This window comes from Poecilia reticulata, chromosome 20 (genome assembly GCF_904066995.2).
Source record: "Poecilia reticulata chromosome 20, P_reticulata-male-v2, whole genome shotgun sequence".
Classification (NCBI taxonomy): domain Eukaryota; kingdom Metazoa; phylum Chordata; class Actinopteri; order Cyprinodontiformes; family Poeciliidae; genus Poecilia; species Poecilia reticulata.
The window spans coordinates 15,641,538-15,668,869 of NC_088849.1; the positions used below are offsets into that span (position 1 = coordinate 15,641,538).

Genomic DNA, 27,332 nt, shown 5'->3' on the forward strand with positions numbered 1-27,332 from the left:
TTAAGCCACATTGCCCAGCATCCGTTATTGTCCAATACTAATAATAGTTTTCACCATAATTGACTTTTGGAGCAAATAAAACCCAGCATGAAACATAAATAACAATTACAGATCAGCAAAAAAAAAACAAAAAAAAAACAAAAACAAGAGTGTGGAAGTTAGGATTTGATCAGGGAATGTCAGCATCATACAAGGACACAACTGCCTACAAAAACGGCTTATTGCAAGTTTTTTTTTTATTTTATTTTTTTTTTAGTGTAGTTAAAGTACACACGTCTGCAGCCAAACAGGAGAAACAAAAGGTGAAAAATCAAGCAGCAGATCCTTCATGTCAGCATTCATCACAAACTAACCCACACACCCAAACAAAGAGCTACATCATGATAATAAACAAACAAAAGTTTAAATTTATACATATAAAAAGTGCAGTTTGTCTATGATTAGATTTCAGAGATAGAGTCCTACTACCTAATTGCAAAACAAATTTGATTTAAGGGGAGGGGGAAATCCTAGATCTAAATGTTACAAGGTCATGCAAACATCTATAAAATGATCATTTTCTAAGATCTTGCCGAATTATTTCATAGAAGCTTAAAGTCAGGGGCAGTGCATGTTGTTTTTTACCTTGGTGATAATAAACTGAATGGCAGCCCGGTCCTGTTTTCTTTCAGTTTTTTTTCTTCTTTTTTTTTTTTTTAAAGAGAAAAGATAATAAAATTCTTCAATAGTTTCTCTTAAAGGTTTCCTTTTCAAAGAAATAAATAAATTAGTAGACTTTAAATAAATAAGAATCTACAGCCTTCACATAAAAACGCGGTCCTTCTCAGCCAAATGTTTGACGTTTGTGATGTGAAACCGTGTCAGTATTGACCGTCACAATGAAACATCTGACAAAGGGGATTTTGTTTTGTTTATTTAAACAGTGACATGCTTAGAGCAAATATGATTTTTAGGCTGTTATTGTCAGCAAACTTAAAAAAAAAAAAAAAAGCGAAAACGTCATGACTTCATGGTGTCCAATTTATATTAACATCTAAGTCTCAGAAGAGTCAGAAAATAAATAAAATAATTAGAGATAAACAATAAAAGGTACCCTTCCACGTTTGAGGTTCTTTCACATGTACATTGCAATGAAATACATTCAACTGATGTCTCCACGGACTCCGTGGTCTCGGATCGGAAACGCTGTGTTGTAAGACAGACACCATCTCAAGTGCTATCCAGTTTGCCCTTTTAAAATAAAATAAAATAAAATAAAATAAAATAAATAAAATAAAACTGAAGAAACACACTGCTCCTTTCTCAGCAGCAAAACTCCTCTCAGTAGTGCAATTTTGACTGACAGCTTCTCATTCTCTTCCTCAAAACCTCACACCAGCTTGGACTAAGCGTCTCAAATGATTGCTATTTACAAAAACACACAGCTGCATTTTGTTTGTTTTAGCTTAAAGTAAAGGGAATTTTATTGTTGGGCGTCTTGTTAAAAACCTGTAGTGTGATTTTAAAGTTCGTGTTAAGCCGGAAAAAAGCTAGAGATGTGGCATGTGCGTGATTTTTATCAAATAACAGCAATCGGACTAGGTTAGCAAAAGAAGCTGACGGAGATACATCGTGACATGTGTTTCCTGGCATTTAAAATTATATATTAAGAATATATCGCTCAGAAGCAGCCACCGCTAGTAGTACAGACTATATTTGTATAGTTTCTATTGTAGGCAAAGATGTAGGTAAGTAAAAAAGACTAGGTGACCTAGGAATGTGTTATAAACTGTACCGGCAGTCAGGGCCTTGGCAGTGTTGATGATCTGCGTCACTAGATTGTCTCCTTCAGGACTCAGTGGACAGTTTCAGGTGCTGGACGGACGTAGTGCTGCTTGCTTGGGAGTGGGGGACGGCTTTAAAGGACGAGAGCCCTTGAGGTAGAGCCGGACGACGGGTAGGGAGTCAGATACTGTCGAGCCTGTTCTGTCATAATGAGCTGGTCCTCTGTCTTCCCATAAACCACTGCTTCCCAGTCGCTCACCTGCAGGGACGCGGGACCGGAGGTTAGTTTGGCCATCGGCAATCGGTTTCTATGCTCCGCTGATCTGTAACAAACTTACAGAAAACGCACACTATGCAACCTGGAACACTTTTTTTCTCCAGAACCTTCAATGTTTGTCCATTTGCATAAATACTGCGGCAGTCCGATCTGCGTTACATTGAAAAGCCATCACTTATAGTAAGGAAGCTAGAACTGATTTTTCTTGTACAGCGGTTACTTTTTATAATTTTAGTAAAGCGAGAACAACCCTACATCTGTATGCACATGTCTGTTTTTATTGATTGTGGCTATATGGCTTTTAATTCCAAAAATAAATGTAAAACCTGCGGATATTATTGGTTTAAATCCATAAAAATGACTATTATACTGTTTAGACCACAGAGTGCACAGATTACTAAGGTTAGTTGATTTTTATTAATGTGCTTTAATACAAGAAGCGCAATTTACAGCTGAACAGCAAATAAAGAGCCGGAAAGGGAAGATGTCTGCCACAAAATGCAGGAAATATTCAAAAGCAAGCTGCATCGTGCAGGCAGGTTGGTTTCACATACCTGTGCAGGAGATGATTTTGGTTCTTTGTGTGAGGAGAGACCGTTTTTTGCTTCAGGCCTGGAGAAGCAGTGGGTGTGATCACGGACTCCTAACGAGGACTTGTCTTTCTCAGAGGCTGGCTGCCTGCCCTCGTCTTCCTCAGTGACCGGGGTGACCAGCGAAGAGTTTGCCATCAGACTTTCTTCTGAAATCTTAAATATGATGAGAGGTAAATGCTGTTGTTGAAAACAGGGTTTCTCTCAGGGGGTTTTGAAAGAGAACAGTCTCAGCCTTCCTTACAGTCCTCCATACTGCATGTTAGACAAACCAGGCTCAACGTCGAGCCTTGATGAAAGAAGAAGTCAGACTGACTCACCTGTGCATTGTTGAGCTGCTCCTGGAAGACGTCAAGGCTGTCTTCAACCCAGGGGTCTAATACAAGAGACTTGCGCACTTTTCTCGCTGGACCATCCATCTAAATGTACAAGTCAAACATTTATTTGTCACTTTTTCTTTATCGGAGAACATAAAACAGCCATATCAAACATTTTCTATAACAAACAAAGCAGCTAAAGAGGTCAGTGTGGCATACGTTATGAAAGTCTGTTTTGTTGAAGATGTCTCTTCCTGTCTCCTGCTTCAGGACTTCTAGGATGTCCTCTTCTAGGAACGCCAGAGGCTGCGGCTACAAAACGCAGCAAGAAGAAGAATATGAATGACAGCCCTTGCAGAGTAAAAATAACAATCAGCCTCATGATCAGCGCCTCACCTCCATCCTCAATGGGCCGTGCATTTTTTCCTGGGCGGCCAAAGCTTTTTTAAATGGAGTCGGGGTTCTTGGGGTTTGGACTGCAGCATTTTTAACTAATTTAGGGGTCCTGGAACTGAAAAAAAAAAAAAAAAAAAGTGTCACTATATTTTGTCCTGAAATAATGACATTTTGAAATGTATTCGGCACACTTTATTTACCCATCGTTCTCTTTCTGGTGTTTGGGTGTGTTTTCCTTGAGGAGAGGCGTACTGAGGAGGCATCTCTGACCGCACACGGGAGTCGAGGTCAAGGCGGGATCCTCCAGGTTCAGAAGCTCCGTCGCTGATATGTTGCAGAACTGACGCGACAAAACACGACAGTCAAAACAAACGCCTAAAGCAACATCTCTGTATTAACTGTAAGAGGACAAAAAGGCAGCAAGGCAAACATCTTACTGCTGACGTGGCGCATGAGTGCAACTTTGTGGGCGTCTTCTTGGGAGAGTTTGACATGTTTTCCAAGAACGAAGAGCAAGTCCTGTCACACAGAGGCTGTCTTCTGTCTCTCCTTTTCTTCCTCCCGCTGGAATCCTTGCCGGGTTTCAGTGAGTTGATGATGGGCGACTGGGAGGCGATGGCGACCAAGCCAAACGACAGGCCATTGTGGCCTGGCATGGCGGTGTGATTGTTGACGGTGTAGCCCACCGGCTCATAAACTGTCCTCTCCTGCAGCAGATTGGTGAAGTCTGCGTGGCTGTGCCTGGGTGGCGTCGCTGCGTTCGACACGTCAAAACTGGCCACGTTGTTCCAGGTTCCAGGCTCCTGCCAGGAGGAAGAAACATTCTGTAGATAAATCCATTATATCTGATCATAACTATTCCGCTGTTGCTCTTGTAACTCACCGAATCGAGCAGCTCCATGGTTTCTGCGAACTCTGGGATGGTCTGAAGGCTGGAGAGCACAGCGCTAGCCTCTGCGGTCAGGAACTTGCTCGGAGAGACTTGAGGGGGTGGCGCTGGGATGTCCGGCCCTCTCCAGGGCCCCCTCTCCACCTGCTCCTCCAGGCTGCTGCTGGTGGTCATCGAGTCTTCAGACAGACTGTCTGACCAGGCCGGGAACGGCTCGACGCTCTGAGGGTCAGGAAAAAAACGGGAAAGCTATGAAAAAAGATTTCATGTTGCAGAACAAAGGCGCTGGCAAAAGATTTAAATCACAAAAACGTGAATCATTATATGCACATAACGTACTGCAAAAGTATTCATACCACTTGAACTTTTTTTTTCTCCCTTTTTCTTGAAATTTTTCATGTTGTAAAATTACAAACTTAAATCTAAATTAAGATTTTATGTGATGCAACGTGTAATAATAATAATTTTTTAAAAATCACTTACAGTTGTTTTAAATTGTTTATACACAAAAATCTGAAAAGTGTGGCATGTATTTGTATTCAGGCTGCCGGTGTCAATACCGTTCAGAACCACATTCTGCTGTATTGCAAGTTTTTTTTTTTTTGAAACGTTTCTTCCAATTCTGTTGAAAGAGAAATCTGACCCAAGATTTGTTTTCTTTTAGATCTTTTAGGAATTTGACAGGGTCAATTTTAATACCTAGTGGTTGCTGGAGTTGTCCAGCTGGAAGGTGGAAGTCCGGACCAGTCTCAAACATTTCCAGCAGGATTGTCCTGCATTTAGCTCCACCCAATAATCCTCCGGTAAACTCCAACTGCATCCCCATGGCATGATGCTGCCTCCACCATGCTTCCACGAGGATGATATGTTCAGGGTTAGTCTTACATTTCTGAAAGCAATATTTCCTCTTGGATTGCATGTAGAGGAATCATATACATGACACACTTTTACGATTGTTTTGTGTAAAGAAATATTAATTCCACTTCACAAATCTATGCTACTTTTGTGTTGGGCTATCACATAAAATCCCTTTTTAGTCAGGGGGTTTGAATACTTTTGTGCACATAAATGCTATAAATAGACGCGGAGGTTCAGTTTTGACAGTAGAGACTAAAGGGGCGTTAAAAACAAGTGCTTGACAGATGAGGGGTGGATGGAGCAGCTTCAAGGGTGCAACTGTAGTGAGGCGACTACCAAGCGCAGCTTCAGCCTAATCCAGAGGAAAATATGAGATGGAATATGTTTTAATACAGCAGGACTACAGGCACGCATAAATGTGCTCAAATCTTGTGCTATACACAGAAATAAAAGCTCATTCAGAAATGTCAAACCACTAGACGTGATTTATCAGACAATATAAAAATGATCAAGTTTTATATTTCATTGTTCATTCAATTTTGAACTATTGTTTTAAAATGAGCTTTTCTTCAGCGTATGACAGCTGCAAAAACCCACACAGGATGCTAGCTAAGTCTGCTAAAACACACACACACGGAGTGTGTTCTTACACGTGAACCTCTGCACTGCACGTGTCGCTGGACTTCGCTCTCTGCTGACATAAGCAGCAGCTCAAGCTCCTTAATTCTCTGTTCTCTGTCAGGATCATCCAGGCAGGATGGCTGCAGTGTACGAACATGAGGGAGGAGAGTTCGACAAGAAGAGAGGAAGGGGAAAGAGTTATAAGAGTTAAGATAATCAAAGAGAGGGGACAAAACATAACAAATTCACAAACATTGATTATTCAGGGTTAGATGAGGAAAAAAAACAAAAACAAAAAACGGGACAGTCAAGTGTTTGATTGGCTTGATTTGTCCAAAGTTAGCAAACAACAAGCAAGTGTAACAATCAAGGTAAGAAAATAAAGAGAAATGTTAAATTTTTTATGTGCATTAACTTAAACAAAGACTCACTGATACAAAGCTGGAGTTTTCAGGAAGGCCGTCGATAATGTGTCCGCTGGCAGGATCGTAGGAAAAACTCCCCACCTGCAACACACAGCACCAAGCTGAAAGGAGCTCAAGTGAAAGACTTTAGATGAATTGCGACGCGGAGGCTGAAATGAACCTGGCTGGAAGCCGTCACAGGCAGAGGACTGAGACCACAGCGCTGGGGGTCGGTCGGAGTCAGAGGACAGGATCTGCTGTTCCGTCTTTTCCCGTTTCCGGAGGAGGTGAAAGACTTGCCGCCATCCTGCAGGTAGCCCTCGTGCTCCACTTTCCTCCTCATGGTGGAATTCCAGTGGTTCTTGATGGAGTTGTCTGTGCTGTGAGGGAAATGACTGACGGCATTAAACATCTGGACGCCGGCTAGAAGAAGGAACACGTATTTGAGGCAACGTTACCGGCCAGGAAGCAGCTTTGAAATCTCCGCCCAGCGGTTGCCGAGCCGCTTGTGGGCTTCATAGATGATCCGATCCTCCTCCTGCGTCCACGACGACTTCTTCACCTCCGGGTTCAGGTGGTTGTGCCAACGCTCGCGGCACTGTTTTCCAATCCTCCCTTGCAGGTGCTTTGCGATCACTGACCAGCGCTTTGGGCCGTACTTGTGGACCAGGTCGATCACCTGCACAAACACCCCAAAACAGGAAACATGGAGACATTTTATAGAAAAATACAGAAAATGCAAAGAGACTATGCATTGCTAAACAGCAGAATCCTCATGCGGCTGTTCTGGCAGAACTAAGCAATGCTGTGATGTCACAGCTGGCAGGTCAAGTTTAAGCAACAGCTCTGATTAGATGTAGCTGGTTTGTAATGTTTGGATTCAGTCAGGCGTGATTCATGGTTATTTTTAGCAACAATGATTTGCAAAGTGATACAAGAAGGTGATAAAGCAAGAAAGCACCGGACGACACAAGTACTGATTTCAAAGGGGCTTTATGTGATTGACCTGCATTAATGTTTGGTTCTAAGACTGTTGGAAAAAGTAATTAATCAATTGATCACATGATCAATTAAAATGAGCTCGATAATTTCCATTCTGACGATGATTAATGTTTATTTAAGGGCAATTTTGTTTCATTTACATAATCAATTTTACGTATGGTTTAGATTGTGTGCCGTTCTTATTTCCTTTATATTTATTGTTTTTGGTTGCTGTGCTTTATTTTGGACACTTAAAACGTCTTCCAGTTCCACTAAGTTTATTCGTCTTTGAGAGGGTGTACTTAAGTTATTATGCCTTTAAGATGATATTACTTGAAAATAGACTCAACACAATTATATTATTGTTTGTTGCAATAATTTCTGGGAACTGTTTAATGTGTGCAGAGCGTAATTAGCCTGAAGGTAAATAACAGTTTGCACATGGTGGTATTTGTGTTTGTGCCGTGTTCTTTCACACCCTTCCTATTTCTCCCATATAATCTTCAGCAACTCCCAGCTCTACTTACCTTTTGATCCTCTTCTTTTGTCCAGGGTCCTTTTACCAGCGCTGGGTTGAGGACCTTCTGCCAGCGGTGCTGACACTGACCATCTGTCCTCCCCTGTGGCAGCAGACACAGAAAGTTCAAAACCTGAACCAGCTGCTAAACTGTGGCCCTGAAAACTGCAACTCACTGGGACTTCCCAGCCACACGAGTGTCCTAATGCAATTGGTAAACAACTTTGGCAGGCAAAGAGTGAATAAAATGTTGTTTTGTGATAACACTTACTGGAAAGAAGGTAGCTATCGATTTCCAGGATTCGGTTCCATGCTGCTCCACAAGTTTTTTAAGTTTTTCATCCTTAAAAAAATTAGAAGAAAGAAAAAAAAAATTAAATACTCAATATGTTTTTGCCTCTCTTAGTTTTCTTTTGACTTTTTTCCCTCTTTCACTTCAATGTTTTAGATTCTTAAAAAAAAAAAGAAGTTAATATTAGACAGAGCATGTATTCAGACCTGCCACTTTTTGTCCGCTTTAAAAGAACCAGAGTTTATTTTCCCATTGGTCCAGACCTTTTGTTCAGGTGCGAATACAATATAGTACAAGTTTAGCATGTTTGTTTTCTGTCTGGGTTTGTGCTCTGCCACATGCCACCAATAGAAGCAAAGATCGTTACCCGCTTGGTTTTACTTAAAAATCATTGTCCGCTTGCAAAAAAGCTCAATATGAAATCAAACGACCCAAATAAAAAAAGAATAAAGTCCTCTTTAGGTCTGGACCAAACAAACTTTAATAGTGTGAATACACCCTGAGATAATTTCATTAAATAAAAACAAAAAAATGGCAATTGATTTTGTTCATTTAGGGAACAAAAAGCTATTCAAACCAATCTGCCTGTTCCCACGTGAAAAAGCAATTGCTAAACAAAACTCTTAGAACACTGTAGGGATTTGATCCCATGTTTCTTTGCAGAACTGTTTTATTTCAATGATGGCGAATGGTTTTTAGTGTTGAATGGTTGGTCCAAGGTTACATCACAGCATCTGGATGCCATTTTTGCCCATTTTATCTCTTTCTTATAGCTGAATAACATACATTGACCATAACTGTAGCAAGTGAGATCTGCGGAGCTTTATATGTTGTTCTGGATTATTTTACGACATCCTGGATGAGCCACTCCTGGAAAGGTTCAGTGCTGTTCCAATATTTGCGCATCTGTGGAAAACGTCTCTCTGTGGTTTGCTGGAGACTCAGACCTATATAGAGATTACTTTGGTACCCTGATAGATGCCAAAGACTTTGTCTCTCATCTGTTCTTAAGCCTTTAGCTGGAGCTTTTTACAATCTTATATATTACTTCATGTGGCCAGAGAGGCCATATATCTTGATCAGATGGGTCAGGCAGTAACTGGGCCTGAAATCAGCAAATTTGTTTACTAACAGTTCATTAATTATTTAACAAAAGGGTAATTACTTTTTCCACACAGTCAGGTTGGTTTTGATTTCAAAACTCCATATGATATCTACTCTTATTATTTTTGCCCATATTTAAAATCTGTTAGATGACCAGAAACATGCAAAAATCAGCAGACAAACACCAACTCCACTTTTTAAGCATGCTACAATTTGCAACAGGTCACTATGCAAACATTAAGAAGTCAGTTTCAGTCTCTTCTCAGGCCACACCCTACATGCTAACGACCATCACGCTCTTACCTCATCTCGGGACCATTTCACTTTACACAGCAGCTTCTTGTCTTTGCTCTTCTCTTTACTCTCTGGGTCTGTGGAGTGGAGCTCTTCATCCTCATCAAGGCTAGAAATACTGCAATAATAAAAACAGGAAGATTGTAATACAAAGACCCCAGAAATGAAAATGACATAAAAATCCCATATAATCCCATATAACCTCTCCTGATTAGTACCACTTTTTGCTTTTCTTGTTGGCTCCCAAGTTCTAAATCCAAAACAGATGGAATATTTTTATTTATCTAGTTTATGTTTTGGCTTTAACTATATTGAATATTTGAATTTACAAACAAATCCAGTTGTTACTTTCAACATGCCTTCATTTATTGTTGAAATAACCACAGATGTTGTGTACAAGTAAATACAAGTCTAGTTTGACCTTTCTCATAACTTTTTTTTTCTCCAAGTGACAAACTGTTACGATTAATATTAGCATGTTAGCTGGAATGACAGCAGGCCAAATGCTAGAGAGCTTATATTGGCAGTGAGTTTTCAAATTGCTAAATTTTCAGAGTCTCTAATAGGGAGATTTCATTATTAGTCAAATTTTAGAATAGATTATTCCTTTTGTTTTGAGTTTAAAAATACTTTTAATTTGATTATGCATTTATTCATTTTAACATAACTCGCAGGAATTTTAGCATTTTAGCCATTTTTCGGCCTGTACTGCTTTGCACTCTTGTTTGACTATCTTATTCATTTATGTGGAATTATTCACTATATATTTATTTTTTCTATCAGCATTAATTGCAGGTTAATAACTTGTATTTTTATTTTTAATGTATCGTATAAAAGGTTCTACAGAAATACAGTATGAATTCATGGCATTATTCAGAAGGTTCGTGTCTTCAACACAACACAAGGTTAAAGATTTTCTGAGTTGGTAGAAAACCTTATTGTGTGCTTAAGGGCTGGACTGACTTTTGACTAATTACAACATCATACAACATATGGCAAATGGTAAGCATTTATAAATTACTATAAAAAGTGTACTTAAAATATGCCTTTGCGACAAATAGGTTATTACACAACTATTACTAGTGCTCTTTAACAATAGCCATTTTATGACGCTAGGCCAAAAGAAGGTCCTTCCTTACAGGTGTATTTATATAATTATGGGGGGGGGGTCTGCAATTATGTAATGCTTATTTTCTTTGGGGCGGCTATTTTATCTACATTCAACCAGAATATAAGATTTGTATCTATTTCTGCTTGTAAATGTATGTTTTCTATAACTTACGTATTTATTGCAAAGTATAGCTAGTGATGTTTACTACCTATTTATTGCACCCTAGACCTTCTATGTGCAGGTGCACCATAATAAGTTGAAGCCCTCTCTTACAGGACAATGACACAAAACCTATCTACGGCAGATGGCAGGCGAACCAAACAGTGACATGACTCTACTATGGAGACTGATGGCACCTACCTGCGTGTTTTCGCGTTGTCCATGACAGCGGGTGGGACGGTTGAACCTCTTCAAAGACAAACCTGTGTTTGGCAACGCTCTCAAACCCCGCAGTAATAACTGTCTATCCATAGAAACCACTTTCAGTCATCAGCGAGAGGTTGTTGCATTCAGTTGGTAGAGTATGGCTAGCCAGCGAGCTAACTGGAGGCAATGTTACATCAAATTTGCAGGGTAGCAAAAAGCGCTGTTCACCTTCGATAACATCGTTGCTATGAAAAATGCGTCACTCTATTTTCTTCTGGTTCTTGTCGCTTATAATGCGACGTCGCAACGTAAAGAGCTAGTCTGCAGACGGAGGACCTAACAGGGCTTTCCTCGCTCTCACTCAGAGATGTTTCTAGCAGAGTCTCTCCTCCGTCTGTACCTCTGTGTAGCGCTATAATTTTTGTCCATCCCGCCGATTCTCGCGCCCAGCCCTCTGTGCAGGCGGCCTCACCGCTGATTGGACAAAGTGGCCGAGCGCTGTAAACTAACAGGTCACCGTTGTGGAAGTGCTCATCGCTCATTGGCTGGATCCTCCACAGGCTTTTCTTTCATTGGTTGAGGATTTGAAGAGGCGGGTATTCAATTAGACCACTGTACTGTCAACTTCTACAGCAGAATGGACCTTTTCATTAAGAGTGTGGGGGCTCAAAGTGGGGTGGGCAGGGGCCCTTTTCAGGGAAGAGGATGTTTGTCAGGGCAAGGGTTTCTAGCAGCAAGTTTTTACTACGGTTGATCCATTTCTGTAAATTATAATATCATTGAAAAGACCATTTACTTCAGCAACTGATCTCTAAAAGGGAAACTTTTGAATTGATTCCTTATACTGATTCACCAATAAAAAAAAAACCCACATATTTAAAAATACAATTAACCCTAAATTCTAAACAAAATATGCGATGCATTGATCATGCATACTTTAGGTAAAGATCTACGCTAGTCTGACTAAAATTCTGAGTTAATAAAAAAAATTTACTTCTGGAATTCAGGGATCAATTTTCTAATGCTTAAAAGCTAATGTATTCATTTTGTGTAAAACAGTGCAAAATGTCAGTGTTTTGCTATGGTTGCTATTAAAGCATTTGTTAGCAAGGCAGCCATGTTGGATTTTCATGTCAGGGGTGTGAGAAATATCAGTCTTTTCAACTCACAATTACAGTGTCCAGAAACCTAAGTTAATTTTTCCGAATTTGAACTTGGTAATTTCAGCTTCTGAGTAAAAAGGAACGCATAATTCCAACTGATCCTTCAAACAAGATGCAATTACTTACTAATGTCTGTCAGTTGGGTGGTGCTTGGAAACGTGGTATTTACTGAGGTGGTACATGTTAGAAAAAAGTTTGAGAACCATTAGTCCCTCAATGAATGTTCTGCGGTGTCAGTCTTGCAACTTGTGTTTTGCTGCCATCGTGTGGACACATGCTTAGAGTTTGGATATTCTGGATGTTTGTTTCCTGACGACAATTTTCTCTTTAAAACACTTTTGCTGTTGTTGTTTTTATTTTGTTCACAGTTTTATAAACAGCATAAATAATTTTAAAAATAGATAACGTATTAAATAAGTAGTTAACAATTTAACAACAAAAAGTCAGCTGAACAATTGATTTTGTGTTGCAGTGAGCCTAAAGATTATAATGTTGTAAGCGATGTTCGAATGAAATTAACTCTTCTATATAAATATATCATATATTGCATAATTATTTTTAGTTCATAGTCCATTAATTAATCTTACTCATCGTTTTTGTTTAAATAAATTGTTAGACATTAAAATCTGTACGTTTATTATTATTATTATTATTATTATACATTTTATTTATTTATTTATTTATTAGTTTACTTATTCTATTTTTAAAAAATTATAGCATGTCATGCCACCTTTCTGCCTGTAGGTGACACTATTCGTTCCTGCAAAACTTCTGCCAATGTTGCGCTTCTTAGAAGTGGAGAGCGGAAATTAACTAACATGGGAGCCGAAAATAAAACTTTAAGTTATTTCCGTCCACTGAAAATGTACTAAAGTAAGAAACGGGAAGAAGCAAATCGATGTGCAAAAGTTATTTGTCATTGAAATCTTACTTAAAATAATATATGAGACTCGGTCTCATACATATATAGGATACATACACTTCTTTCAAAGACGGTACACGAATGATTCGAGGTTCCCGAAACAGAAAGCTGAATGGGTGCTAAAACACTTTGCACCAATCTGATGATTACCTAAATAACAGATTAAAAACAATAAATATCGTTGCTGTTTAGCTCATTTATCCAATAATTCAGCACCAAAAGAAGTTTTATTAAAAATTGGAAATTTAGCTTATTTTGTCGATATTTAGTTTTTGGTTAAAATGCAATTAAGTGCGATTAATAATACAGACAGTTAACTCGATTTAAATTTTTAATCAGATCCCACTTCTAGTTTTTAATAGTTATACCTGTCTAAGTTTGTTAGTAAATTTCTTGAAGCAGGAATACATTTGAACGTAGATATTTAAATATGGAGAAGGCACAAAAGTAACTCGAGAAAGAATTCCTGATTTTATTTTGAAAAACCTCACCGGATGTCCAGTCGCTGCCTGTTTGTAGTAGAGGCTGTCGTTGCGCGCTCCCGTGACTAATTTCATTGGAACTTTCTGCTGCAGGAAAAGCCCGATGTTTCCTGCTTCTCTCATTTGTGAGGCGTTCATGGACAACCACCAAAACACACCTTTGGTTTAAGAGTCCTTCGAGGAGCTTTAGCCTCTTGTCTCACGGACAAATGTCACCTGTTCGGACATTTTAAAGGCTTCAGTTCTAAACATCACCATTGACAAAAAAAAAGGAGAAACGGACGCAGCATCAAAATACTGTAAGGTACGTGATGTTCACGTTCAACAGTTACCTTGCTCTAGTTTTCAGAGCTTAGTTTCGGCTAACTCTTGTGAGGTAACAGTGTTTACTGCTACTTTATGTAATCGTACAGCTTCGAAATATTACATTACATGACAAAACTGAGTATTTTAACGGACTCAAACAATGGAAAAGCGGCCGAATTAGCTGCTTTTTTTGTCTAGCTTTGACAGCCCTCCGTGGATCATGAGATTTTTTCTGAATGGGTTGTTATACACACGAAATCTTACTGCAGCCTGTTGAATCTCTCATCTACTGCATGTCTTCGTTTTCTCTGTCCGTCTTTCTGTGTGTGGTCAGCTCCTCCCTTCGCTGGCTCATTTTCCCTCCCCTGATTTCTGCTGGAGAGACTTTTTCCTCTAATACACGTGATGTGTGTTTAGATTTAAAATTAAGCACTAGGAACAAGTGAAAGATACTACGGCCCTGCCAAACAAGTCTCTTACAATAAAGCTGGAGTAGCTGATTGCTTTAGAAATGTGCCACATCCTCTGACTGTGCAGATTGTGTTTTAGATGTATAAACCAGCAACATGGCTCCCTGCTAAGAATGTTGATGCAGCTGTGTCAGCCTTGTAAAACTATTCACAGCTCTTTTGTTTACCTTTATAACCACAAACCAGAATACTCTAGATTGGGAAATTACCTACACAAAGGTCCGTTCAAGCACAGGTGGATGGATGACTCCTGCAAACATCCATAATTTGCCTGTATTTAGTTGATCAATTTTTCCCTCCAGGTAATGACGTGCCCATCATCACATTATCTATGCAGAAGGTGTGTGCAGGAGGGTATGCAGTGCTGTTTTAGTGAAAGCTCAGTATTTGTGTATTCAGACCACAGCACCTCCCCTTTAAATACTTACACGTCAGGTGAAAATACTCTTCCTCTGATTATCTGTCCCTTTACACCTGCAATTTCTCTGTCGTTTCATTTTCGTTTACTTGTTATTAGAAATCTGCCCTCTTTGTTTTTCAAGTTTTTATGGATCCTCACTCCTTATTCCTTGATTTTAACAGATGGTTGCAAAACAGGAAGAGTTGCCACAATTTCAATTAATCCAAGTTGAGGTCTGATTAGAAGAAAGAAAAAAAAAAGTGACCCAATTCTATCAGTAAATAAAATCAATAAACCACTGTGATTTGCTCTGAGAAAAGTGGATGTGGTTATTGATCCATCTCAGAAGTATAAATCAATATTTGAATGAACTCAATTCAATATTTCAACCCAATGTTCAGATGTAAAATATATATATAAAAAAAACAAAAATCAATTTTGATAAAGGTTTTTTTTAATCAGTATTTGTGAATCTAAGCTATATTTTAATTAAATGAAAAAACAAAAATCGACACGTGATGTAGTTCCAGACGCCCATTAACAGATACATTTGTACATCTACAACTATTTACTGTTTTCTATCTTTTATTTAAGTGCATCAGAATAAAGGGGGCTGAATACTAATATACCATGCTCTGCCATATTTTTTCTGTTAATTTTGATTTGTCAAATTATTCAAATTCCAGTAGAAAACACAGTAGTTTGTGGTTGAAACCTCACAAATGGGGTGAAAAGTTCGAGGCATATGAATAATTTTGCACACCGTTAAATAATTACAAACTAGCTGCGCTGAGGAGAAGTTAAATTATCTCCCTGGAACCTGATTTCTGTTTCGGATCTTTGATTGCCGGCGCACAAAGCGAGCCGTCATCACCTGGCGCAGCCTGTTGGTATTTACCGAGGCGTAGCTTCAGGTTCAGGATCGACGTTAATGGAGAGGATGGCTGCTTGCATCACGGTTGACCGAGTTCATGCCAGGCAAGCCGCCCAGCTGCACTTCCTCTAACAGAGATCTGTCTCTGCTGCATTTTAATTAGATTCTAACACGAGAACGTAGTAATAATTGTCATCCCTTAAACACGAAGGCTTTTTAACCCAGCCAGTCGGCTTTGGGTTCTTGTCAATGACGGTTTGAAAAATAAAAAAACGTTAAGTGGTAATCCTTTGTTTATTTTCTGAAACAGGTTTTCATCCTGAACATGCAACAGGTTCCTCCCTCAATTCTGCTCAGCTTGCTCGCTCGCTGCTTTGTTTATCCGAAGCCACATGCCTCGCCGAGCATTCATGTCAGGCCTCCAACCCTACTGTCTCCTCGGCTTCGGTTTTGTGGCTCAAATTCCTCGACATGTGCGATACAGAAAATACCTTTAACGTCTCCGCGGGGTATTCACTGGTGCTATTTCTGATTCTCTGTTGTAGCCTGTTGAGCCTGTCACCACAACTTAACTCATGGAGAGCTTGAAGAAATGTGGTTCGAACAACCTGATCCGTTTCCTTGTTTGCCGTCATTTACCCTCTGAGAATTTGTTTTCAGTAGTTTGGGAGTGTTTGTGCCGATGGATCAAATTTATATAAGTTACACAGGGCACAATCTCAGGTTATCTGAGACGGTAGGATTTCTGGAATGTTAAAAAGCGGGTCCTACCCATGTGTTCAGAGCCATTTCACCATGAAAACGGGAGCAGATGTGAACCAGTCCAGTGAAGTGCCAACCTTTTTATGTTTTTTTTTTTTGCGTTACCAGCCTCTGTTGCATAAACTTAAAGGGTTTCATAACACAAAACAGCGTCGGCTTGCCCGCTTCAGCTGAATCTCTGTCCTGTGTAGAAGCTCAGCGTTCAAGGGAAAGATACTTAAAATATCACACATCTGTTTTGTGTACACAAACGTGAGTCAAAGTGAAACTAAAAGCCAGGGTTTAGCAGTTCTGGATGGAGAGGCAGTGGACTGGGACCGTTTAAAGACATTTACCTTCAGGATGTGTTCAGGAACGTTCTGAGAGAGGGAGAGAACGTAAACACAAAGACTTTCCGTGTGTTCTGGGCAATCAGCAGGGAGGTTTTTTTTTTTCCTTGGACAAAAACTACTAAACAAACTGGGGCTGACCTCACTGACATCAAACAATGGACAAGTCAGAGCTGTTGACAAAAGGCTTTGTTGCGGCGTAGACGTTATATAACTCGGAGGATGTTCTTCTTTGGTTAGATTGCACAGTGCTAGGAGTCTACAGTACGGCCAAAATCTAATTAGACATGTCCTGTCATTATGCAGAGCTGCTTTTCCTCCTGTGTGTTTTTTTTTCTTTTTCTTTTTTTTCTGGAGACTAATTATTCACACCACTCTGGAGTTAGGCTAGTTAGACGTAATATCAATGTTTTGCATCGGCTCATCCGTTGTTTTGGCATTTTTAGAAAGATGCCCATCTCATTGAAACAAACTTCTTGGTATGAATAACGTTGGGAGGCCTAACTGTAACAATTCAGGACTCAAAAGTTTATTACACATCCACAATGAGCTTTATAGTGCTTGGCAAATGTATTCATACATTTCACATTTTATGTCAGGAACACACCCAAACGTATTTAAGTTAGATTTTACGTGCTAACTGCTGAGCCGTGTTGAAACTAGGTATAAATGTGGAGTAGAAATAACTGACAAACTATTCCTGTTCATCTCCACAGCATGATCCTGCCATTAACATGCTTAACAGTGGTCAGGTCTTCAGAGATCCGTGCGTTTTTGACTGCAGTCTCTGTTTAACAAATAGATGGCCGCTAATCTCAGTGAGATTTGATTTTACTGGAATCGCATTGAAAGGGGTTGTAGCGAGAAACGGTGCGAAAAAGTTCAAGGGTTCAAAGGGTTTAACGAGGCATTGTATTTAACAGATGAGTGTATCAGAGGCCACATGTGTGAGAGGCGTGTGGGCGACAGCGTGGGATGAGTGAGTGACAGTGGAGGGAGGTTTTCAGAAATGGACTCTGACCTCTCTGCCATATGCAAAGAGGACAACAAAATAAACTACAATTATACATTAGCTGTGAAAACGTGGAGGGAACTATAGGCTTTAGCTGAGGAAGGAGTGGGTTAAACATTCGTCTGCCATAACGAGCTCAGCGACTCATTTGTTGCCACCAGTGTGGGGCTCATGTTGTTCTTCCTCAAGAAACTGAAAGGACCGCTGGCCCAGGCTGTTTCTAATACGGGCTAAACGTTAAGCAAGCAGTAGATAAATTGCATTTTTAACAGCTGAAAAACTGAAAATGCTCACAATCTGACCTTAAAATATCTCAAACTTATCTCTACCATAATTTCTAAAGTATTTCACTGTACGTAGTGGCGCTTTAGTTGTGGTAAATTCAATTCAATTGCACGTACACTCCAATTGATCCAAGTCATCAAATAGTACAAGCAGCTCATTTATTATTATTATTATTATTATTATTATTATTGGCTCAAAGAGTGTCTGTGTAAAGAAGGCCAGCAGATTACTTTGAGTCTTTGACTTATGAGCAGGCAAAAACTCAGAGCGCCTATTTGACTAACAGGAAAAGAAATGCATAAATGAGATGGTCATCTAAAAAAGGATTGCTGAGATGACCTGAAGATTAGTAAAAAATGCAATATTAAAAATTAAATAGGACTTTTATTGTGATTATCTTTAAAAAAATCCCTCAAGCATAAGCAGTATACCAAAACCGTAAAAAAAACAAAACATTATTTTTATTGGGATTTTTATGTGGCTCACACATTACAAAGTAGAGCATAACTGTAAAGTGAAGAGAGCTGCAATGAAATATCCGTCTATTTGAACGGCCTAGTTAAAGTCCAGACCTAAATCCAACTCAGAGTCAGTGGCAAGACTAGGAAACTGCTGTTTACAAATGTTCACAATTTTGAATGGAAAAACCTCAGTTTCTTCAATGAAAGATGCCGACGTTTGTCATTTTAAAAGTACAAAATGTTGAATGTTTTTTTTTCCTTTAATTTTGTACATAAGGGATCTTTTGCTGTTTAAAACAAAATCTAAAATCTAACAGGGCAAGCATGCACATGCACAGGAGACATACCTAACAACAGCAGCAGCAAGATGATGACTGAATGAAAAATCAAACTGATTTCAGTTTCCAAAGCCTTCTTTCGACCAACTGGGACTCAGCAGACGCAACATGCTGACATGTTTAGAGATCAGATGAACACAGGTTTCACTTCCTGAATTTCAGAGTGGTCTATTCTCTTTTCTTCTATGCAGCAAAGTCTCAGCATGAGGGTTGGCCACTTGCACACTTGAAGTCTTACCCAGGAGAGCTCATTACTTTACGACTCGGTGCCTCTGAATGCTGACAGACCCCAAGATGGAGGAGCAGCCCAATTTCCCCAATGTCAGCATTCCCTGCCACAATGAGCAGAGGGACAAGAAGAAGCGCTACACAGTGCGTTGTTTCCATGTTTCCATTCACACACACACACACACACACACACACACACACACACACACACACACATATATATATATATATATATATATATATATATATATATATATATATAGTTTTTAATTGGAAATGTCAAAGTGGATCTTTGTGGTTTAGGGTCTGCCATTTGTTCATCTGAAAATCTTTTCCGTTTTTTTTTTTTTTTCAGGTTTACAAAGTGATGGTGTCTGTTGGAAGACATGAGTGGTTTGTCTTCAGGCGATACGCAGAGTTTGATAAACTATATAACACAGTGAGTCTAATTTTCTCCAAAAATAAATGTGATACTCCGTAAATTGGAGTCTTTGATTGAATTGTTTGCATTTTGTGACGATAGCAGCGATGCTAACTGTAGACTGTTTATGTTTTTCTTTCCAACTCAGTTAAGAAAACAGTTTCCATCTATGAACCTGAAAATACCAGCAAAAAGGATATTTGGGGACAATTTTGACCCAGGTGAGTGAGTGCTAATAAATGAAATCTCTAATAATAATCAGATTGATGCATTTTGTGTGTATTTTGCTGTTTCTGTTCAAACATGCATCCTTACTTACAGAATTCATCAAGCAAAGAAGAGCGGGGCTGCATGAGTTCATCAAGCGGATTGTCACAAATCCTCAGCTTTCCAGCCAGTAAGTGCTGCAAATATATTGGAGAAAATAATAATTTGATGACAACATTTTTTAAATGGTGGATATATTGTGATGTGGAGAGATGGAGTACCAGGCAAAACTCCAGATCAAACCTAAAATTGAGTTTTACAATTACAGATTCTCCTGACCTTTAATTCATGTAAAGCACAAATAAGTTTCTTTCATTCCATCTTCTCCTCCAACTTGGACAAGACTAAACACTTGTCAAACAGTAGCTACTCCTGTGGATGGAAATGCTCAATCTTTTTCATTGGAGTCAGGTTGATCATTAGAAAGGAAGTGGATCAACTCAGCTGAGCTGAAGCTCCTTCTTCCTGTCTGTTTTACTTTACAGATAATTAAATTTTTACTTTTGAAGGCGTTTTCTTTTTGTGGTTCATATTTTCTATTGACATTTGTTGAAATGTTTTTTTTTTCTTTATGAAAACGAAAACAACAATGTTTGCAATCGTTTTGACCAATTAGGAGACATCTTACTGGTTTCCCGATATTTTACGTAAATATGTATTGCACTAAATGATGTGCAAATTATTTTCTAACACTGGATTGGATTTTTGCTTGATATGATCGCTGCTCATTTAAAATGAATCTACAGTCTATTCAAATTAAATATTTATTTTCTCCTGTGTACACTGCTAACATTTATATATATATATATATATATATATATATATATATTTTTTTTTTAACTCTGATATAAAATTTATTGAACCAACATTTAGTATTACAGTTTTATTATTCAGTTCTGCTTTGTCTAGAGATTCTTACTGATGTTTTATTAATTTCTTTGTTCCAAACTAAACACGACAGTCCAGATGTAAGGAGCTTTCTTCTAATGGACAGGAAGCACCACCTTTCAGATGCCTCCGAGGACGAGGATGATAAAGTAAGCGAAGACTCCTGTGAACAGATGTATGAAATGTTTGCTTCTAAAACATCCTGGTTTAGCCTGATTGAATCTCAACATGTTTGTTAAAAGTGTGTGGGTTCTGTTGCAGCTCTCCTCCTTGGTTAGTTATGTCCTGGTAGTTAATGTAGATAATGTTTGTCTGGTGTTTAACAGAACAGCTCTACCTCCAGAAATATTAACCTGGGACCCTCTGGAAATCCACAGTGAGTGTCCTTCTTTGGCTGATTTTTGTGTGAAACATTTGTTCCCTTTGGTCCTCCATGCAGTAGTGACAAACATTAATGTTGTATCTTTGTCTTCCAGGGCAAAGCCTACAGACTTCGACTTTTTAAAAGTTATAGGAAAGGGGAGTTTTGGAAAGGTAGGAGAACCCTGCGATATTGGGACATATGCAATCCTTTCAAAAGTGTTCGTACACTTTTAACTTTTTTACATTTTGTCACGTGAAACCAAAATCTTCAGCGAAACGTATCCTACTATTATGTATTGACTCCCCTTTAAAATCTAGGAATGTGTATTGCCTGAAAAGTTACCTAATTAGTAAATGTTAAATTGTGTGTGTGGCATCTTTTAGTCTGATACCACCAAGTATAATCCAGTGCTAGAAATGCCTCTCATTGTTCAGAGTTAGTGAACAGAAGGACCTCTGAAGGCGATGGGTTGAACTGGAGTTTATTTAGAGGTATCAGAGTCAAGGGGGCTGAATGCAAAGCATGCCACAATTTTTAGATTTATGTTTTATAAGAATATGTCAAAAACAGTTTTCTTTCACTTCACTACTTAGACAGTGCTTTGCTTTGGACTACTTTATGATCCCAATAAAATACCCTGAAATGTTAGACTACATGTTGAGTGACACGTTTTGTTTTTTTTAGTACTATTTTGAGGCACCTATGTGTTAAAGTTTATTTAAATGAAAATTGTTTCAGTTTTGTGCTGAGGAACAACTAAGTTTTAGTTCTGCATCTGTTGGCCTTTCCATTCAGGAAGTGAGAATCAGTTCGGGAATTACTATGGTTACCTCTGAGTGCAACATCTAACTTGCTTTGTTTCCTTGCGACACAGGTTTTCCTTGCGAAACGGAGACATGATGGAAAATATTATGCAGTCAAAGTTTTACAAAAAAAGGTCATTCTCAATAGGAAAGAGGTAACGTTTCAAATCGCCGACGATCTCATGAGCGCGTTGGTGGTGTCGTGTTGTAACCCTCCCTCTGAATTATCCTTCCAATCAGCAAAAACACATCATGGCAGAGCGCAACGTCCTGCTGAAGAATGTGAAACACCCCTTTCTGGTCGGGCTTCACTATTCCTTTCAGACCACAGACAAGTTGTACTTCGTCTTGGATTTCGTCAATGGAGGAGAAGTGAGTTGTTTCAGTTTAGGAGGGAATGAGGCACGCGCACAAGACTGACTCTCATGATTCAGCCGTGGAATGAAGTAATACAGGATAGAACCACTGAGCAGCTTTGATTGGAATAACCTTGGAGCGGTTATTTTCTGGCTCAAACATCTGCATGTTTGAAATTCTTCTCAGAAATTACGGCATTACTCAAAAAAATGACTTTTTGACTTTTTGAGTGTGACGTCCTCCGGAGATAGATGTCAAGTGTGATTCGCAGTCTTTTTTTTTTAAGTTGCGATTTGTGACTGTGAGAATGACTAACGGCAGCCTGCATCTCTGCAGGCACACCATCTTTTCAGATGTTGTGTTAAATCACTGCATTTTCAATCTGAATTTAAATTTAAAACAAAAAAAACACCTGTATGTTGCTGTGTTCCCGGGAACATTCACTGGAACGTTCTCGTTTCAGCTTTTCTTTCATCTTCAAAGAGAACGGACATTTCCAGAGTCCAGAGCGAAGTTCTACATTGCCGAAATGGCAAGTGCGCTCGGATATCTGCATTCTCTCTACATTGTTTACAGGTATGCCGAACCAGGCTTTGTCTAGGGTTAAGGTTTTTGTGACATTTTGTAAATGTACTAAAACAATATTGTCAATTGACTTACTCAGTTGTTTTGTTGCGAGTTTATGTGAAAGACCAACACAAGTTAAGGCATAGCTGAAGAGCAGAAGACATGAAATGGGATTTCCTAATGAAAATATGAAAGGTCTAGCATGCAATGGCATTTAGTCCCTATTACTTATAAGCTTTTAAATAAAATATAGACAACCAGTTGACTGTCAGTGTAAATACAGCTGTTCTGCGACGCTTTAGAGCTTTTTTTAGAGAACAAACAGCATCTTAAAGACCAAGAAGGGCAGCCGACATGTCAAAGATAAAGTCCTGGCTAATCCGAAATGCAAAGATGTTGATAAACCTACCGAGAGCTTGTCGTCGATCTAAACCAGTCAGGCTAGAAAAGGAAAGAAGCAGCCAAGGAGCTCCACTTCTGAAGGAGCTGCAGAGAGCCACTGCTCAGGATGGGTAAATCTGTTTACACCACAATTGGTTGCACATTCTTCAAATCTGGCTTTCATGGAAGAGTAGCAAGAATAACTCACTATCCCCCACCTTAAAGCAAGGTCTTGGAGGCATCATGCTCTGGGGATGCTATTGTTCAGCAGAAACAGGGGAGTTAATCATGTTTAATTGGAAGAAGCATGAAGCTAAAGACGAGGCAGTTCTGGCTGAAGACTGGGACAAACGTTCACTTTTCACCAGGACAACGACCCTAAACATACAGCCAGGATGATTTTATATTAAAATGCATCCATGTTGTTCAGTTTAGACCTAATTTAATTGAGAATCTGCTGCAATGCTTAAATGTTGATGTTTACCAATGCTCTCCATTCACCGTAACAGAACTTGAGCTACTTTGAGAAGAACGATTCAGTTTCAGACAAACTCAGTTGAACTGAATTTAAAATCAAAAGACGACTTTTGTGTTGGTTCATTGTGCAAAATCCCGATAAAATACATTGGAGTTTGTGTTTTTAACATGACAAAATGTGGAATAGGTCAAGAGGTATGAATGCTTTTACTCTAGTTAAGTTATAAACTATTTCTGTTGAGTTAATTGATGTAAAGAGATGATTATTTGAATGAACTAAGTCCACTATCCCAATATGAACAGCTATGTAAACGGTTTTAATGTTGGCAGGTGACACCATTCATCTATTAGCATATTTTGTGCATCGTCATGTTGTATGTGGCACATGAAGTTTATTCTGGTTGGTCTATATCTTCTTATTTCTCTTCTGTTCTCACAACGAAGGCATTTTAATTAAAAAATAACACATGTACTCCCTTTATTATTATCTCAAAAAGATGCAAAATCAGCTCTCAGATGTGTAGATAACAGCCTGACCTGGTGCCCAGACAGAAGACAGCTAGCGCTCAAGTGTTTTTCGAGTCCATATTCCAACTTTAGACCGTGTTTAGCAGACCAAGCTTGATTTAAAAATATTTACATTTCAAGCAGACATTTGATTTCTAATAAGAATTATTTGTTATTATTATTATTATTATTATTTTTCCTCCAGAGACTTAAAGCCAGAAAATATCCTGCTTGACCATGAGGTGAGTGTTTCTGTTTTAACTTTTCATTTATGCCCTGCATGTCGTTCTATTGGACAGGTTTTTTTTGTTGTTTTTTTTTAACATGCTCAGCGTTCGTACTCCAGTTTTCTAGGAATTTGTGCACCCTGTCTTGTAATTTCCAGCTGGAGGTGATGCATGTGATTGGATTAGGTCTTACTGTGTCCTGCGAGGAAACGGTGAATGGGACTGACGGGGTTACTTTACTGGCAGCATTCCTGGCAACAATGGAGACCTCAGTGTCTGGGGATAATGAGGTGCTTGTTTGGCACGTTGTCTAAAAGTGTCCGCGTCTTATCTTTGAAGGGACATATCGTGCTGACTGACTTTGGATTGTGCAAAGAGGGCATTTCCCAGACAGATACCACCTCTACATTTTGTGGAACTCCTGAGGTAGCGTGAATGTTTGCTACATATCCTGCAACCTTGACAGAAGCTTTGGATTGAACACATAAGAATGATTTACTTAAGTTGCTTTTTGACAGGGAAAATGGATAGCATCCGCACAAACATTGTCAACTAAAACAAAATATCAAATTAAATGTCATATTTGTGTTTTTGCTCTTCAGTATTTGGCTCCAGAAGTCCTGAGGAAGCAGCCGTACGACAACACCGTGGACTGGTGGTGTCTGGGATCTGTGCTGTATGAAATGCTCTTTGGTTTAGTGAGTTTCTCCTCTGTTGTTTCGATCATTCACACGGGAAAATTTATATTCACGGTCTTCACAAACTGTTGAATCATCACAATGAGTCAGGCATGCTAACGCTGTTCATTTGTTTTTTGGGGGTTTTTTTATGCTCTAGCCTCCATTTTACAGCAGGGACACACATGAGATGTATGACAACATTCTCCACAAACCGCTAGCAATGCGCCCTGGAGCTTCCAGCACAGCCTGGTCTCTCCTTCAGAGTCTGCTGGAGAAAGATCGCACACAGAGACTGGGCTCCAGAGACGACTTTGTGAGTGTTGATTCACATTTTCTTTTTACCTAAACTTTTTCAGATTTCCATCCTATGACCACAAACGTCAACGTATGATATTGCATTGTGTGCTTTGGTATTTTATGTGAAATACCAACAGAATTGGCGTATAAATATTTTTAAAAGTTTTGTTTTTCACAAATAAAAATCTGAAAAATAGGACGTGCTGTTGGATTCAGCTTCCTTAAATCTGATACCTCTAAATAAAATCCAGGACAACCAATTACCTTCAGAAAATGCCTGTATAGGAACCACCAAGCAGGTCACAGGTCAACTTGTGGAGAAACTAAAGCAGATTTTGTTAAAGATGAGCTATTAGCACAAGTGTGAACCTACCAACACATGATGACCCCTCACCGTAACTGACAGGCCCAATATAAACTCTGAAGTTTGTTGCTGCAATGAGACAAAACCTACAAAGCAATTAAAGGGGTATGAATGATTTTTTTTTAAGCCAGTTTTTTGTTTTAGTTCTTAGCTCCCTCTGCTGGCTGATCTGGGAACAGAGTTTCTGCACATTTTGGAAAAGGATAGAATTTGATTTAAATTATTCCCAGAGAGTTTGGGGGGGGAGTATGGAAATATTTCTATTTCTTTTCCTGTTGTCTAAAAGCTGTCTTTCTATCCATTTTTCAACCATCCATCCAAATGCTTGCCTTCCTTTTTTGTTTCGTTGTTTTCTTTTTTTCAGTCCTCCATTCCTACCTTTGTTCTCATCTTCCTTCTGTCCTTCAGTTCCTTTGTTCCTTCAATCCTTGCATCCTTCCATCCATCGTCCGTCCCTTATAAGCCTTCCTATTTAGACAAGAAAAAGAGGCAGGTCTAAAAATGTGAGTTTGGAAAAGTATGAAATGTCAACCTCACAAATGTGTAGGAACCCTCTGACCAATAGAAAGTCATGATCTGGTTTATGTCTTTTTTTTTCTTTTCAGAATGAGATCAAAACACACGGTTTCTTCTTATCAATAAACTGGAAGGATCTTGAAGAGAAAAAGATCCCACCTCCATTTACACCTAATGTGGTAAATATGTTATTTACATTTGCCTTGACTGTCTTGTCAATTTTATGCAACTTTGGCAATCCCATGTAAGGATTACATTTTTAGAACAATATGTTTTCAGTATAGAAGTAATCAATATCATATGCTTACTTAAAATTAGTTGAGCAAAAAGTTCCTATGCTCAGGCAGAGTTGTGCATTTCATAATGCAATGCATCTTACAGGACACATTTTTCCATCATTGCATTTAAAATGTAACTTAACATTTCTGAGACACTTTTTTCCACTGTCTGTCATTACACCTACTGCATGTATTTTGTTGTTTTGAGCCATGCAATTTTCTGAATGTTTTGACAGAGCTGTTCCAGCGATATCGCAAACTTTGATCCCGAGTTCACGGAGGAGATGGTTCCCAACTCCATCTGCTGGACTAAAGAACACTCCATTGTCAACGCCAGCGTTATGGAGGCTGACGATGCCTTTTTGGGCTTTTCTTACGCCCCGCCTTCTGATGATTCATTCCAGTGAAACGTCCCCAGAGGGGTTCCTCATTTGCCTTAACAATTGTAATTTTTCTTCTTTGTTTTTTGACTAAAGGGAAAAAAGTTAGAACAAAGAGGTTTATTTGTCCTGTGAAGCCAAAGCAACCAACAGAGAATAACCTGCATTTAAAACAGATTTTGATTGGAAGAAAGCCTTTATATTTTACCTGTTTTGTATTTATATGAATATATATAACAGATGCTATATTTTAGAATTCAGCTAATGTCCTCATTTGGTAATGTGATTTCAGGTCTTTTCTAAAAATGAGCCTTAAAATGATCCCTGAAATAAAATCAATAAGCAGGCGTTTGAAAACTTGAACAGTTCACTGTACTTACAAAGAAAGATCCTATCGAGTTTGTCCATATTCTTATATAATAATAAACAAATGCTTGTTGTATGGAGGTTCTACTTGGGGAACAAATGGATTGTAAGCATGTTTGGTTTTTGTCATGCTAGTTCAGTTGCCTAACAGTTTCCTTTTTTTTTCTTTTCTACTGGAATGTTTTTTATTTCCTTCAACACATCTGTTCATATAATTAGAAATTCACAATACTTCAGCTGACCTGTACTTCTGCAGTAATGATTAAAAAAACCAAAGGCAAAAGTTTATATTGTGTGTTGATTAGTATTTTTAGCTGCTGATGTAATATTATTTAGTGTATATGTTCATTTACAAATGTGACTGAAAATAAGACACGGT

At 38.8% G+C, this 27,332-nt stretch overlaps 2 protein-coding genes across 3 annotated transcripts; one reads left to right on the plus strand and one right to left on the minus strand.

Annotated features, from left to right (window-relative positions):
• Positions 1-895: 895 nt before the first annotated feature.
• On the minus strand, positions 896-11,273 carry mybl1 (MYB proto-oncogene like 1). 2 transcript variants are annotated; one of them, XM_008396248.3, is made up of 16 exons: positions 10,776-11,273; positions 9,314-9,422; positions 7,886-7,957; positions 7,625-7,717; positions 6,575-6,795; positions 6,298-6,496; positions 6,144-6,218; positions 5,742-5,852; positions 4,228-4,455; positions 3,782-4,147; positions 3,545-3,684; positions 3,345-3,459; positions 3,168-3,260; positions 2,952-3,050; positions 2,596-2,787; positions 896-2,023 (listed from the first exon to the last, which is right to left on the minus strand). In XM_008396248.3, exons 1-16 carry the CDS (start codon positions 10,796-10,798, stop codon positions 1,898-1,900), a joined length of 2,262 nt encoding a protein of 753 aa, XP_008394470.1. In that variant the 5' UTR covers positions 10,799-11,273; the 3' UTR covers positions 896-1,897. The 2 variants fall into 2 exon arrangements, with proteins under 2 accessions (XP_008394470.1, XP_081457707.1); XM_081601581.1 differs by lacking the exon at positions 5,742-5,852.
• A 2,123-nt stretch (positions 11,274-13,396) lies between these two features.
• Positions 13,397-27,241, plus strand: sgk3 (serum/glucocorticoid regulated kinase family member 3). Its single transcript, XM_008396247.2, has 17 exons — positions 13,397-13,652; positions 18,777-18,957; positions 19,169-19,252; positions 19,383-19,455; positions 19,556-19,631; positions 20,463-20,538; positions 20,716-20,765; positions 20,866-20,923; positions 21,628-21,711; positions 21,797-21,928; positions 22,377-22,489; positions 24,051-24,087; positions 24,412-24,498; positions 24,675-24,770; positions 24,910-25,065; positions 26,019-26,108; positions 26,444-27,241. Exons 2-17 carry the CDS (start codon positions 18,862-18,864, stop codon positions 26,612-26,614), a joined length of 1,479 nt encoding a protein of 492 aa, XP_008394469.1. The 5' UTR covers positions 13,397-13,652; positions 18,777-18,861; the 3' UTR covers positions 26,615-27,241.
• The last annotated feature ends 91 nt before the right edge of the window (positions 27,242-27,332 follow it).